Genomic DNA, 15,382 nt, shown 5'->3' with positions numbered 1-15,382 from the left:
CATGTCAAAAAGTATGCCTTTTCTTTGAAATTTCAAACTGTACTAATTGTGATAGAGTGGTAACGTTTTATTCATTCATAATATAAAAAACAGTCATTTAATAAATATATAATACATTGTACAAGGCACATGTTCGTTTCTACCGTAAACGCTAAATATTAAAAGCTCCAAAATGCTTTGGTCATGTTCCTTGGAATAATAGGTATGTGTGACGCTTAATCAGACGGCTCAACAAAATCACATTCATTACCGGGTACGAAATTAACTCTACAACGACTTACGACAAACCTAGCATAAAATCGGTAAAAAAGGAAGAAAAAAATACAATAAAAATATTATACGTTAAAACCTTAAGACTAGTTGCAAACCATCGAAATATGTTGAACTTATTCGTTGTATCGAATGCCGTGTATATACATGATTCAATCAAATCAGGACCTACGTTAACAAGCTAATTGTTTTTGTTCGAATGCCCAGTTTTCTTTTACATTTTCGTTTAGTGTGGTTGATCCAACGATTTTTAAACGCGGGTATCAACTTTACACAGACAGAAAATGCCATCCCATACAAGCCATCTATCGATGACTGCATTATGCAATTTGTGCAGGGCACAATTTGTCCAACATTATTATAAATGTAATATAGTAACAATTGATATTTTTTGTACTCACGAAACAGTAAACGAAACGTTTGAGGTAATGTATTAAAAGTAATCAATCTCTATCAGTCAGACGTCAGGTGACCGACATCGATCATAGCATGGTCCAGTTTTTTTTGAATACTTGCAAAACGGTCCAGATAGTGCTCTAGAGTGAATCCTCCAAGATTGTTGTCTCTTCTGGAAAAATAATTAAATAAGATATCATCAGCAGAGCAACGATAATTCGTACTTTCGTCATTACTCAAATCTCGACATGAAAAACTATGAAATAAAAGGAACTTACGTGTTCGGCGGCCTATCTTTGACAGGTGGCGAATGGTTGTAGGTCGTTTTGCGTAGTGGTATGAATGATTGGTCAGGAATTCCAAGAACAGCATTAGCGCCAACTCTCCTACCGGTTCGCCAACGGACGATCAACCACTTCATCCTATGAATGCTGACTACGGCCAAGACTGCACATCTAAAGCGAACTTTCGGCGATTTTCGGTTGTTACTGGTGGTTGTGTGCTCTCGCTGTACAATAGTCAGCTGAGCAAGTACGGATAGCGTACTTGCCTCACAGAGCTGATATCCACCGACTACGCAAAGTAGATAACGTTTCTGGTACGCTAATGCTTTGCGCCGGCTATCGGTCCGCAAAAACTTTCCATAGAAATGTTGTAATTTTTCCACCATCTCTGCGCTCATTGCGCTCGCATTGTTTGCCGTTTGATTTTGATGCAGTATTTGGGACTCTAGAGTTCGGACTCTTGTAACTAGCAGTTCCTTTTCTTCTCTTGCTTTAATTAGCTTTTCATGGAGAGCATTTTTGTCAGCCACTTGTTTTTTCAAATCTTCATTCAAATGCTGGAACAAGCATATAGTTTAATGACATAACATGTTGAAATGATAGAGACGAAATCAAATTTAAACGCACCTGGATTTTTTGGACAAATTTAGCTGGAATATTTTTTTCACTGCAAAGTCTTTCGTTTTGTAATTCATTGGTAAGCTCAAGTTCTCTCTTCACGCTTATTTGCAGGTCATTTTGCATGTCACCGATGACTTCTTTTAGTCTTTTTTCCTCATCTTTAGCAGCAGCCAGTTTCTTCACCAACTCAGCTGTCCTGGCTCGTTCAGTTTCGATGTATTGAACATATTGCTCCTGTCTTTCGTGATATTTCGCCAATTCTTTTTTGGATTGCAACATGTCTGCTTCAAGGTCAAGCTGTACGGCAAAAAATATTGTGTAATTTACACTATCGGGATAAATTACACATTTTAGAAAAGCGGTTTATATGGATTCACTTACCATAACTTCTCGAGTGTTGGCGATTTCTCGTCTAAGACTTTTTAATTCGTTGTGTTCGTCAGTTCTTTGCTGTTGCCTCTTTGCTTCAGCTTCAGTAATAGTGTCTATTCTTTTTTGCAGCCATTCGCATTCTTCTTCTCTAGCTTTTAAATCGTCTTTGGTTCTTTTCAAATCTGTTTCCAAGTGTTCTTTGATTCCCTCAACTAGAGCCAGTTTGCTAGCCAATTTTTCTTTGTGGTCATTAGCCAATTCCAATTCTCTTTCGTACCTTGTTTTCTCGTTCTCTATTCTACGGATATTATCTGCGAGTTCGATGTTTTTTCTTTCCTCCTTTTCACACTTTTCTGCAATGGCTACATATTTTTTTTGTTCTGCTTCAATCATCTCTTGTAGATATTTCTCTTTTAGATCGACTGCATCGTCTAGCTTCTGAGCTTTCATTTTTTCTATGACAACATTTAATTCCGTTTCTATGCTCTTGTGTTCTCGACGCATCGCCGATAAGTCTGAACGCAATTTCGCCTCTGCATCCAGAGAAGCTTCCAACTTCATCCTCAAAGCCTACATAGAGATATCGTTCATCATTAAACATCAAAAAATGCACATGAAATTCGAAACAGAAAAAGTGTATAGTACTAACTGCAATCATTTCAGAGTCTTGCATTTGAGCCTGGTGGCTGGCGGTTTGTTCCCTCTGATAATGTATTTTGAGTTGGCGACTTGTATCTCTTTCTCTCGCAAGCTCTTTATCTAATCTGGTCACAGTTTTTGACTCTTCTTCCAAGACTGACCTAAGGTACATTGACAGAAGATTGTTCATACTAGAGTTCGGCAACTCTGACAACATATGTGAGTGAGATGACTAAAATTTCACTTACTTTATTTGTAGTATACGGTTTTCGTATTCCGTGATTTGAGATTTGAGCATTTCAGTCACGATCTCTAAGTCATCTTTCATTTTCGTTAATTCCTCATTCGATTTTTGAGCTGCTTTTAGCTTCAGACGAAGGTCGTTATATCTTTGCGCAACTTTGTCTCGCCTAACATGATCGACAGGTTCGATATCCAACGAATTACACGCGTGTTTTTCAATACGTCTTCTGGTACCTACACCGTCTTCGGTTTCACTCTCGATAGCGCTCATGATTTGTTTGTCAAGGCGTGCAGACACCTGGAGTTCTCTTTGAACCATATCTTCTATATCGTCTTCGTCTTCTGATGGTTCTGAAAAATTATAAAACAATGTCAGATGCACCAATGGAAGGTAAAAATCTATAATGTTAAAATTGTATATCCTGTACGATTAATAAACAATTAATTATCACAATTGAGTAACACTCACGAGATGAATGAGGTCGAAGGTGTTCAAGTTCATCTTGCAATTTTTCAACCATCTCTTTGAGTTCCGTATTTACCCTTCTTTCTTCTTTCAATTTTCTTCTCAATTCGACAACATTACCAGATTCTCTCATTTTATTTTGTATAGTTTCCAAAGCTCTTTGCAAACTCTTACTATCATCGCTCATTTGTCGAATAACTTTGTCCTTTTCTTTAAGATGTTCTTGCAAGTGATGAATTTCTTGGTCTTTATTTTCACTGGGTGATGAAGCACCCGACAAACTAGATCGCCTTGCCATATCCTCTAGTCGTCTAATGAGTAAATCCCTATTATTCAATCCTTCTGTCAATCTCTGCATTTCAACTTCACAATTAGACAACTCTTGTTTGCAGGATTCAAATTTCGTTTTGTACTCATACAACTGTTTGTTTTCACTTTCTATCTCAATATTACGAGTACCAAGTGTTTCTATAGTGATATCTTTTTCAAAAATAATTTCTCTGAGGTTCTTCAGTTCTTGAGTCTTTTCCCGCAGAGTTTCTTCGATTCTCTCAACAAGTTTGCTAACTTGAGCATCGAATTCCATCTTTCTGCGATTATTTTCTTCACGCAATTCATTCAAGATTCTTTCATTTGTTTGAATTTTACCTTTATGTTCCTCTAGTTCTTCTGTTCTCAGCTTCAACGTATTTTCAACTTCGACTAAATCTTGTTTTATTTTACTTTCCGAGGCTTGAGTCAATTCGAACTGTTCTTTATAGAAAAATTTATCCCATGTCAATGTTTCAATTGTATCTTTCAATTCTACACGGAGTTCTAGAAGGTCGCGTTGCATGGCTTCAAGCTCTGCTTCCCGTTCGATCAATTTATTCGATTTTATTTCAAGTTCGTCTTTGATCCGACCTAACTGATTTTCCAGACCTTGGATTAGACTGTGATTTAAATCTTCCGCTGATTTCTGGAGACTCTTATTCTTTGATTCGGTCGAGATGTTACCGTGTCGTGGACACTGGCTAACACTTTCGTTTAATAGACCAGGTGATGGTTCTTCAACTCTAAGCGGACTAGACTCTAGCGCTTCCAGAGATAAATTTTCTTTGGACAGATTTTCTTCATTTCCTTCACTCTCCAGTACATTACGAGAATTCGCGTTTTCTTGACCAGAACTACTATTATCCTCAGTTGTTGGCGATTTTAATTCAGATATACTGCGAATTAATACTGCTCCATTCAAGCTCTGAGAATGAGGAATAGAGCTCTCGGACAAGCTTCGAGATTGAGAGTGCAATTCTAATCGAGGTACATCAGCTCCTGTTTTTATTGGTTCAATTGCAGGCATGGGAGTTACTTGTATGGAATATTTCGGTTGACTCGTGTCACTCGGAGTCCTCAAGTTAGAAAGATTGTACGGCAAGGTTTGTGTCAGATTAACAGCCTCCCTAATTGCTTCTGGAAATTCTTCACACTCGGAATGAATGGACAGAATATCGCTCAGAGTGCGAGCACTGTTCTTAGGCTCTGCTTGTTTCAAGAATTCTTTTAGTTGATTCTCATCCAAATTAAGAGAGAGGTACATCTCTAACTGTTTCTCTTTCTTCGACAATTGGTCTTTCAGATGATCGATCTCTTCGTTTTTATCCTCCAGCATGGAATCAAGCAGATGCGGTAACTCCTGCTGAACTCGTTCCTGCGATCCGACCTTTGCCTCTAGTAATTTTTTTTCCTCTTCAATCACTTCAAGACGATCTCTTAACTTCTGGATCGTGTTATTCTCAGTTTGAACAACACTTGCGATTTCCCCTTCTTTTTCTAATAACAATTTATTTGCACGATCCAACTGCATCTGAATATCTCTTATCTGTAGCTCTTTATCAGCTAGTCCTCGTTCTAACGAATGCAGCTTGGCATTAGCTTCATGCAGTTGTAGCTCCAATCGTGAGGTTGCCTGCCTTTGAGCAAAGGGAGCACTCTGTTTTTGTTGCTCAAGTCGGCCCCGCATTGCTTCAATTTGGAATAGCTGCTCAGAAGTAGTCTGTTGTAAGATTTCTTGTTCTGCTTGAAGCTCCTCGTTTTGATTTTTCAAAGCCGTTAGTTGCATATCTAGGTCTTTAATCTTCCTGAAAGCAACCTCTTCAGCTCTACTATGTTTTATCATTTTTTCTTTCAGTCTGAGAACCTGATCAAGTGGCAAAGTAGGTGGGGCCTGGGGGTCATCCGGCGTGGGACATCGACGTGCATCAATCTGTTCCCTCACAGAAATATCTTCACTAGGTTGACTTAAGCTTAAGTCGGAGCCACACATATGCAATGCCTCAAGTTCTTTAATTCTTTTATCAAACTGAATATCCATGTCTCGTAATTCCATTTTCATTTGTTTCAAGGCGGATGAGTTTACATCAAAATGTTCAGCGCTAATTTTATGTTTTCTGAGCTCCTCCTGAAGATGACTAATGTGCTCATTTAGTTGACTGTTTTCGCTCCCCATTTTAATTGCATCTAACTCTTGTGTTAATTCTTGCTGATTTCTAGTTTGTGCATTAATCTCTTCTTTCAACTGGTCAATCTGGTTTTGTAAAACCTCTTCCCTTTGCGTCTTCATTTGGACCTGTTGTTCAAGATCGGTAATGATGTCTCGCAAGACCCATATCTTGTCAATTGCTGCCTTCAATTCACTCTCAACTTCAGACTTTCGAGCCTCAGCTTCTGACATCATAGATGACATCTCGTGCATCTGGGATTCAAGAGCTTCCACCTATATTTTTTGCAATTGATCTGTTCTTCAAGTGATATTTACATAATGCGTGCATTGGTGTTGATCTTACAATTAAACTATAAAGCTTTACGCAACAGTTAAAGCACAGATATAACACTTGTTAAGTAGCAAATGTTACTAAATGTTATATCCTTCAATAAAATAAATAAGAATAACTAATTATCTCCAATCTCTGTATTTGATGCTTGAGTACGCGATTAAAGAATATTTTATCAAGAATTATTTCATTTATACTGATCTTGAGTTTGAATTATTTTCTGACACAAGGACATTCAATGTTAATGAAACCACCAAGATTAAGAGTTCTCATTTACCATAGCCATGAAGAATCGTTAACTCATGATAAAGGTAGATGAATTTTGAGAGATAGACCCTATCGCATCTTGTTATGATTTTTTGCCTGATATTTGAATATTATTTAGTGTTCAATAAATGTACATTTTTTTGTTAGAGAAGAATTTTACACTCACAGTCGCTTCGATGTCAGTTGAACGAAGCAGTTGGGCAACTGCATGAGTTGATGGTGGTAGAGGCGATAGCGGAGACAGCTTTGCGTGACAAACAGAAAACCAAAACCACAGTGCAGAAAACGTGATGTACGTGAAATTTACCACAATGACAAAAAACGTGTGTTAAAATATGATGCTGCGATGCGTGTTACAAGCTGTTCTATTCCATTATATTTATATGTATTGGAAAAAAAATTGATTAAAATAGTATATTACTTTGCGATTATCGTTAGGTCGACCACAACCTGTGTTATAAATCTAGCCACAAAATTATTAACAGTGTATATACCATATTATTCAGAACTGTAAAAATATGCGAATTTGAAAGATTCAAGATAACTATGAATACATCTATTATCTCAGTTATAAGACTCACCTCCGTGGTGATGCGTTGATCACGTTCTTTTTCACGATCTTTCTCTTTGAGCTGTTCGAGTAATAATTCTATTTTGCGAGCTGCCTCATCTCTTTCAACTTCACGCTCACCAGCCTGTTCTTCAAGGAATTTTCGCATGGCTTTTAGCTGTTTGTCTGCTGCCTCAATCTAAACATATTCAATTTAACTGTTTTGATGTTCATAGTGATGATCACTAAAATGCATGAATAAAAAGATTGACAAGCCGTTTCGTAGAAAATGTTATAAATTATTAAATCACGAATAAGCACTAAAATTATTGAAATGAAAAGTGAACCAGTTCTATTTGACTCATAGAAGTTAATGAACTGATTAATTGTGAGCAAAATAAATCTAACAATAATTTAAAGAAAAACAATTATGTTATACATATCTAATTCACAACAATTGGAATTCAGACAGGAGTGTAATCATAAATTCGTATAGATCTATATGCAAAGCAAAGAATCGCTGGCAACTAAGTTATGAAAAAATGAAGTACCAACATCAAGGATTGAAAACACCAAGCAACTATGAGAAAAACCATGATCGCTATCAAAACCAAGTATAAGATGAAACGATAGGAATCCAGAATTATATTGAAGTATAATTTACCATAACAAGAAGGACATATTTGAATGATTTCATGTTAACCACTCACTCCACCATGCAAGCACATAACCAAGCGACAATATTTAGAAATCATTTCAATTTTCAATAGGTGATTGCATTCGATATTGAGTACTTTTGGATTAAATAAAAATGATTAATTTGTTTATTCAAGAATGAAGGACAATAACCCAAGTTCCTATATGCCAAAACTGTATCAAAGTTTGTATCGACTAAGAGGGGAAATAGCATAAGTTTATTGTAGCATTTATATATTAATATTAGTGATCCTTTGATTTACCTTTCGGCAGCAAACCCTGTGAATGTATGGGGGAGGAGTGGGGTCAAAAGATACCTGCTGGCAAGATAACAGAATGCAAATCAATGTCATAAAATCTGTACTCCACCGTCACAGGAAGTTTTCAATGTACTTGAATAATTTTTCTCAATCTCCAATAAATAAAGCTACTGCAAAATACCGATAATACGAAACAAAAAAATTCTATGTAAAACAACTCAATTATCAAAAGAAACTCCAAGTGATTTGCGTGTACAGGATAAAGTAATCGCAATTCTACAATTAAATAATGCAATAATTACACATCTTATGCAGACACCAAAATGTTTCATACAACATACCAACTATCCCTAAATATCTGATAATATTCATGCAATCTTCACATTCAACTTAAACATTTATTACCTGTAACTGCAAATCTTCTTTCTCCTTTCTTGCTTCATCTGCAACTTTGTCACCTTGTCGACATAAATCTTCTATCAACTGCAATAGGTAAGAATTGTCGCCACCTCCATTGGATAACACAGTTCTCACTGAAAATAAAGTGTCATCATTAATAGTGTTGGAAATCGAGATACCTGAATAACTGATCTCATGTTATATATATACAAAGCAAATAGATTCACATAATCAACGCACCTCTTTCTTGAAGTTGAGACGAACTCTCTGCAATTACATCAACTCCTGACTCTTCATGTTCTCCATATCCTTCACTGATTATTTCCTTTTTATTGACGAGAGAAGTCAACTTTCCTTGTAGTTCTTGTATCTTTATTTGCAGAGATTCGTTTTCTTGTTGGAAACTAAATATCAGATCTTCTGCTTCTGCAAATTTAATACCGAGCTCTTCATTTACTTTGCTAGACCACAGAACTTGCTTTGCAAGGATATCAATTTTAGATTCTTCAGGTGTTGATGAAACTCCCAGTATCTGGGCAGCCTCGGATTTAAGACGATCTAAACAGTTATCCAGCTCAATTTTCAGCTCTTGAGCAATGTCCGTTTCACAATCCGTTAATTCGGATAATGAACTATCATCTTTCATCAGGGTTTTGATGGTAGCATGACGAGGTGCAAAATGGACTCGTTTGATATTAGCCACTGGAGGTTTTACCAAAGCTGTTTCAGCAGCAGGACAGCTGATGTTTGATGATAAATTATCACCATGCCCCTCAATATTGTTAAACGACGCCTGTTCTTTGTCACTTTCCATAACTACAGATTTTGATAGTTGAGTCTTGAGCACTTCATATATTAAGGTATTGTTAACTTCTTCTTCACACATAGTAAAGTAGTTGATCAGCTCACTAACAAAGGTTTTCAGGGTCAAACACGTCTTGTGTAAGTTGTCTCTGCAACAATAATGACAAATATCGATATTTCATCAAATTTTCTGATAATAGTTAAGAGTGCTTATACAAAATATAAAATATCAAAATTATATTTTTTATGTGGTTGTGCACCTTTCTCTGATGAGTTGATTTTCCTGGCTCAAATCACCACCTTCTAGCCGTTGCTTTCCTGTATCCTGGAGTTCTGTTCTGATTTTATTCAGTTCCTGTTCATGTCGTTCGATGGATCTGGACAGCAAACGTGAGTGTTCTTCTTTAAGTCGAGCCAGTTCCAGAAGATGTTGCTCCTTTAACTCCTGTATTTCACGCTTGGAATCATCAGTGAATTTATTTCGGAGTTCGAGAAGTTCGGCAGGCCAACTCTGTTGTGCATCTGATTCATCGGTCGACAGCAATGCCTGCATAATGCCGATGTCACGCTATCAAAATATTGCTCTCAGATATGAAGTTTTTGTATTCTGTTAAAAAGCTCCCTGCTACCAACACCCAGGTATACAATTGCAATGATGTATGCTCTGCAGAATGATTCTATAATATATGTCTCATCTGTAGAGTTCTTCACTGAGTAGCAAAGAAAATATTTTAAAATCATTCGCCCCTTTTAGCATTCTATTTCTTTAGACGCAACATTCGAGATGACTGGTAAAATTTAGTGAAACGAAACAAGTTGGAATTAGCATAAGCCTCTAAAATGTGAGAAAGCAGTTGCAGGTGGCTATAAGCTACCTGTATCTGTTCCTGAAGTGCGTTGACGATATCAAGCCTGGCCAGTGCGACTTGTTCTTCTAGCTGATGACTGTAGGCAGCTCTCAGTTCCGTCAATTCGCCACTTTCCAGAGCAATTGGATCCAAATCCGTTTGACATGGCTGCATGCGCGGGTTCAGGTCCACACAACACATATGTTAGTTACAAATGGGATTTATGATATGTCACATACATCTAGTATAGACAATTATTGATAGAAGTATTAAACAACTAAGATCTTGACAATTGGGACATACTACACACCTCCAACCCATGCATGCTCAGTAAAATAATTAATGTTATATTACTGTCTTATTGAAGTCAAATATTTTTTTATATTTTTCATGTTATCAACAATTAACAATGAATTACTTTGAAAGAGTGAAGTTCTGCATAACGTCTGTATGTACTGAAACGCCCAACTGATCTCCGAACAGTAAAATAAAATACATGGCAATTTATGGATTTGCATCAATATAGATAACAGTGTCAAAGGTTGCACCAGATACATGTACAGTAGAACTCATATGTGGATAATAGCTAAAGTAAATTACGAAGAATGAGACATTTGACAGAATTTGAATCAATTACGAAAAACCCTAAAGCACTGTGACCACAAGTTTTGAAGCTGGTTTATTCTGTCAAGTTTACAATCGTTCTTGTAATCTGAATTTTGATAATGGCCATCTCTAATGTCACCCGACATGCCTTGGAACAAATACCTTTGGCAGGCTATTTTTGCACAAACAACATTGCACACACATTGTGTGAGTATTCACATGCCGAAATAACTTGTAAGTAATAATATAGATCCATTGTTCCTCACCTGACTAACTGCTTTGAAGGGCCCACGTCTATCTGCTTGTGCTTCTAAATCGTGCACAACTTTTTCATGAAGTTTTTGCTGCTCTAGGAATTTCCGTTCATAATCAGCTTTAAGATCTTCTAGCTCTTGGATTTTCTGGTATAATTCTTGTTGTATCGATGTAAATTTTTCCCTATTTTCTAACTTGGATTCTTGCATATTTTCATTCTCGTTCTGAACAATTTTGTTTTTAGGCTCGCTGTCAGTCTTTGAATGCTGACCAGAAATATTCAAACAATCACCACCACCTCCTCCAAAGTATAAATCGTCAGTTAGTTCTTCTATCTCACTGTCATTATCAGACATTTTTTTGGACTGCTGACTGAACACTTCTTCAGAATACTGTTTTTCCATCTGTAAACATTTTTGTTCGAAGTATGTCCTCAATTCTTCCATTTCTTTGGCATGACGAGTCTCGAGCTCTACTTTAAGATTACTTAGGCTCAAAGTATTATCTTGCAAACCTAATGACAAAGACTTGAAATTCTGTGCTTCACCAGCTGTCTCCATTTTCATTACATTCATTGCGTTACCATGTTTTTCTATCAATTCTTGGTTTTGTTTCAATAATGCATCTTTTTCTTCAAGCAGAGAATTTTTCTCTTCTATTAATTGTTGTATTTGTAATTGAAGACTGTTTATATTTTCCTTGGATTGCTTGTTAGTTAAATGTTCATTCTCCTCGAGTAACCTCTGCTTTTCTCGATTCAATTCATCGAATTTCTCTTGTAACTTCTCTAATTTAACAGTAACGTCTTCATAATTTTGCAGTTTTTCAATCAAGGTTTCATTTTCTTTTGTTATTGCTTCTTTGTCCGCAATTAATTCAGCTATTTTTCTCTCCAAGGTTGCAGCAACTTCTACCTGTAACTGCTGACTTCCAACTGATAATTTTGTATCACCTTTCAACAAAACCTCTGGGTCTTGAGTCGTTGCATTTGGCGAGTCGGATTGATCACCCAATTTACCATCCTTATGTGAAATGGTGAACATTGACTCATTAAAACTACTTTCATTAGCTGCCAAAGTCTGATTTAATCTTTCTTCAACTTCTGCGCATTGCTCCCATGCAGCTGCAAGTCCTTTTTTTAGTTGACCAGCTTCATCCTGGGATCTTTTTAATTTATCAGTTAATGATTGTATATGTTTGGCATGATGTTCTTTTTCGTTGTCTAATTTAGTTACCAGCTCCTGCAAGTTCTTATTTTCATTTCTGCATATCTCGATTTGATCCTTTAATAGTTTTATCTGACACAAGTCTGTTTCTTTTGAAAATTCAGCACATCCTTTTTGAGTTTCTTCGTCTGCTCCAAAATACAGTGAACCTTGGAACAATTCTGCTGTAGCAGAAGTTGATTCTTTAACTGAATCCGAATCGCCCTTCAATTTGTCACGCGAATTTCTCATATCTTTTAATTGTTTTTCATACGACCGATTTGTGAGAGTAACCTTTTCTAATTCCTGGTTCACTTTTTGCAACTCATCACTAGCTCTTTCTAATCGTTCTGTAGCTTGTACCAGTTCTTCGTTTGATCTAGCAACATCATTTTCCAGTCCATTAATTCTCTCGACCAACTTCCTTTCTAATAATGCTTTCTCATCCAACCTCTGCTTAGTCATTTGGAACTGCAACGCTACTTCGTCGAACGTCTGATATGTGGTTTCATTGAATTCACTCCCCGTGTTAATACTGACTCCACTTAAACGCGATAATGACTTTTCTAAGTCAAATATTCTACTATTCATTGATCGCTCATGTAGTTGACTGTTTTCAATGAGAGACTGAGCAGCTGAGTACTTAGCCGAAAGATCGTCTAATTTATGTTTGAGCGATTCATTGTCCTGCCTTAGTATTGTAACATTGGTCAAAGCTTGTTCCAATGAGCGTTCGATACTTTCTTTGGATTCCAAAACACTAGTAGACGCTACATACTTCGAGGTTATTTCATCCAGCTGAATTTTATGCAGCCTTATTTGTTCCTGTAACATTTCTCTCTCAGCTTTATACTTCAATGATTGTTGACGACGATTGCTCTCCATTTGCAATGTAAGATCTTCAATGCGTGATTTGTATAATCCAACTTCCGCCTGGGCTGTTTTCTGGGCTTCTGAATGATTCATCAGTTCCAATTTTAACGCCTCAACTGTTTTTTTATAATTTGTTAATTGGGTTTGAAACACGGACAGCTCTTTGGCATGCCTACTTTCGAGATCCGGCAACTCTCTGTTCAGACGGTCAGATAATATTCTATTTTCTTCTGTGAGTAGTTTCAATTGTGATTCGTACTTATCTTTAAGCCGAATAAGCTCCTCACTGTGAGACGCCGACAACTCCTGGAACAAAAAATCAAAAATGAAATCATAGAATTTAGAAGTGAGGAATGAATTAAGTAGAACCGACAGAAAACATTTGGCATAATCTTACCTTTAGCTCACTCTGGTGCTTTGCTGCATGTGCGTTAGTCTCATTTGTAAATTTTTCCAAAATCACTTGCATATCACGTTTGATTTTTTCAACACGTGCTTCATATTGTTTTTGTTGTTCTAGTGTTTCATTGATATTCAAATTGTTTTCAGCTGCTCCAATACGAATACGCTCATTCAACTGATCGATCTGAAGTTTGTAGTCATTTATCTCAGCTTTCTGCGTTTCACTCGCCATTTCTAGCCTCTTTTCATTCTTGCTGGATTTATTGAGCTGAGTTTGCAGCTCATGGATAAGCATTTTTTGTTCAACTAACTCATTCTCCATACTAGTTATCTGTAAAGATACGTCTCGCGATGATGAAAATAATCGGATATAATATGCCATTCCCGAACCCAAAAAAATGAACTTTTCATACAAGTTGAGATACATGAAAGAGGTGGAAAAAATATTCAGTAAATCAAATGCTCACTTTTTCACGCAAAGGTTTATCATCATCAACTGCAGGAGCTCTATTTTCCAGTTGCATGGCGTTCAGAGCATTCAACTGGAGTAACAAACTGTCTCGGGCTGAAAGTGTTTGTTCCAGAGATGCAGTTAAATCTTCTATGAGCTTATCACGTTGGCTAACAGCTCTTTCGAATTCTTGGAGCTGTAAGTAGAGGATAGAAAATATGAGTGAAAAGAGTATTGATGACTAAGAAAATGTGTGATAATTCAGAAGTTCAAAAAACAGATAATGAAGACCTGTGGCCGAAACAATAGTAAAAACAAACGGTTAAATGACCAATTTTTACCTTTGCGTGATAAGTCAGCACAAGGTCTTTGTAATTAATACTGCTAGCATGGCTTTGAGATGAATTTGGAGATGACGCTTCACCTCTCAAATTATCAATTTCAGCATTCAGAGCTTCCACTACTGCTTCTTTTCCTTGGAGCAATTCCTCCAGCTCAGCTACCCTACCAGCCATCCCTTCCAAGTCACCTTCACCCTCTCCTTCGCTCATACTAACACTGCTATGAGTCAAATCTCTCAAAGAAACGTTCATCTATTTTGAAAAATCAAAAACACAAGATATCACTGATATGATCACATAAAATGTGTTATCACATTTGAGGATATCGCCTGAAAGCAGCGGTCATTATACTTACACTAATACTGGCACCTTGAGTTTCGGTAGATGGCACCTGGGCTTCGTTGTGAGAGAATTCGGCATCTGAAGGTTCAGCTGAATGATTAGTGCTGCTATTATGACTACTGCACAAACGTTCAGCTTGAAATTTTGCAAGCTGAAAATCAATGTAAAACAATTACAAAAAAATTCGAATGCATTTGGCATATTTCTGAACATGTTCCACAATATTAAAAAATTTAATGAAGTGAATACTTTCTAGTTTACTCATTGAAATCAACCGCCATTACAGTCCACAGCATTGAGTACAATAGGTTTTGAATTGACTTAAAGATCAGCGCACATAGCATATGCAAAAAGGTCAACTGATTGTGAGTGAATTCATTAATTGCTGATTTAAAAGGCAGGAAAGGAAAGAATCAGTTGCTGCACCAGTATGAAACTGGGATAATTAGTTTATTGACAGTCAGTGGTTAGGTATGATTGAACTGTATCAAAGCCTGATGAACAGTTGTTAGCAAGAATACTGCATAGAACAACATTGAGGAGATCGAGAGGCTGTGATAGCGTTTAAAAATACCCTCACTAATTATAAATGGAAAAAGTCATTTGGGTACCAACCATTTCCCGGCCAGCCTCTAAAGCCCGCTGCCTTTTCTCATCTCCGTCCATTCTCGTTGATACTTATTTCTATACGTAGGTTACTTAAAACAATACAGCTGTCACGTAGAATAAACTTGTTAGAAAGTAAAAATCACAAAAGTTAAATCCCTTTCAACTACATCTCGAAAATGTTCTTCTTAAAAATGCTGAACCGTTCTAACGAATGACGGTTTGTAATTACCAACGAACAAATTGGTTCAATTGGTTGCCCCAACATTCGAGACAATCGAGGGGTAGAATCATGGAGGTAGAATCTATCGAAGTATTGGCAATCTACACTTCGAGACGATCGAGAGCCATGAGTACGTCTACAGCGGGGGAATTT

The 15,382-nt window shown here is 36.8% G+C and overlaps 1 protein-coding gene across 9 annotated transcripts; it reads right to left on the bottom strand.

The window, feature by feature from the left end:
* Positions 1 to 52: 52 nt before the first annotated feature.
* On the bottom strand, positions 53 to 15,314 carry LOC105684414 (A-kinase anchor protein 9). Of its 9 annotated transcripts, none has more exons than XM_048654042.1 (20): positions 15,016 to 15,314; positions 14,414 to 14,551; positions 14,059 to 14,310; positions 13,734 to 13,913; positions 13,262 to 13,597; positions 10,798 to 13,170; positions 9,953 to 10,093; positions 9,338 to 9,645; positions 8,514 to 9,226; positions 8,280 to 8,407; positions 7,878 to 7,934; positions 6,950 to 7,117; positions 6,535 to 6,612; positions 3,295 to 6,043; positions 2,831 to 3,176; positions 2,593 to 2,743; positions 1,953 to 2,513; positions 1,578 to 1,868; positions 945 to 1,507; positions 53 to 838 (listed from the first exon to the last, which is right to left on the bottom strand). In XM_048654042.1, exons 1-20 carry the CDS (start codon positions 15,064 to 15,066, stop codon positions 724 to 726), a joined length of 9,699 nt encoding a protein of 3,232 aa, XP_048509999.1. In that variant the 5' UTR covers positions 15,067 to 15,314; the 3' UTR covers positions 53 to 723. The 9 variants fall into 9 exon arrangements, with proteins under 9 accessions (XP_048509999.1, XP_048510000.1, XP_012253145.2 ...); XM_048654043.1 differs by having other exon boundaries at positions 7,878 to 7,931; XM_012397722.3 differs by having other exon boundaries at positions 9,338 to 9,624.
* Positions 15,315 to 15,382: the final 68 nt, after the last annotated feature.

This window comes from Athalia rosae, chromosome 4, assembly GCF_917208135.1.
Source record: "Athalia rosae chromosome 4, iyAthRosa1.1, whole genome shotgun sequence".
In the NCBI taxonomy this organism is placed as follows: domain Eukaryota; kingdom Metazoa; phylum Arthropoda; class Insecta; order Hymenoptera; family Athaliidae; genus Athalia; species Athalia rosae.
This window is presented reverse-complemented; position numbering and strand designations above follow the sequence as displayed.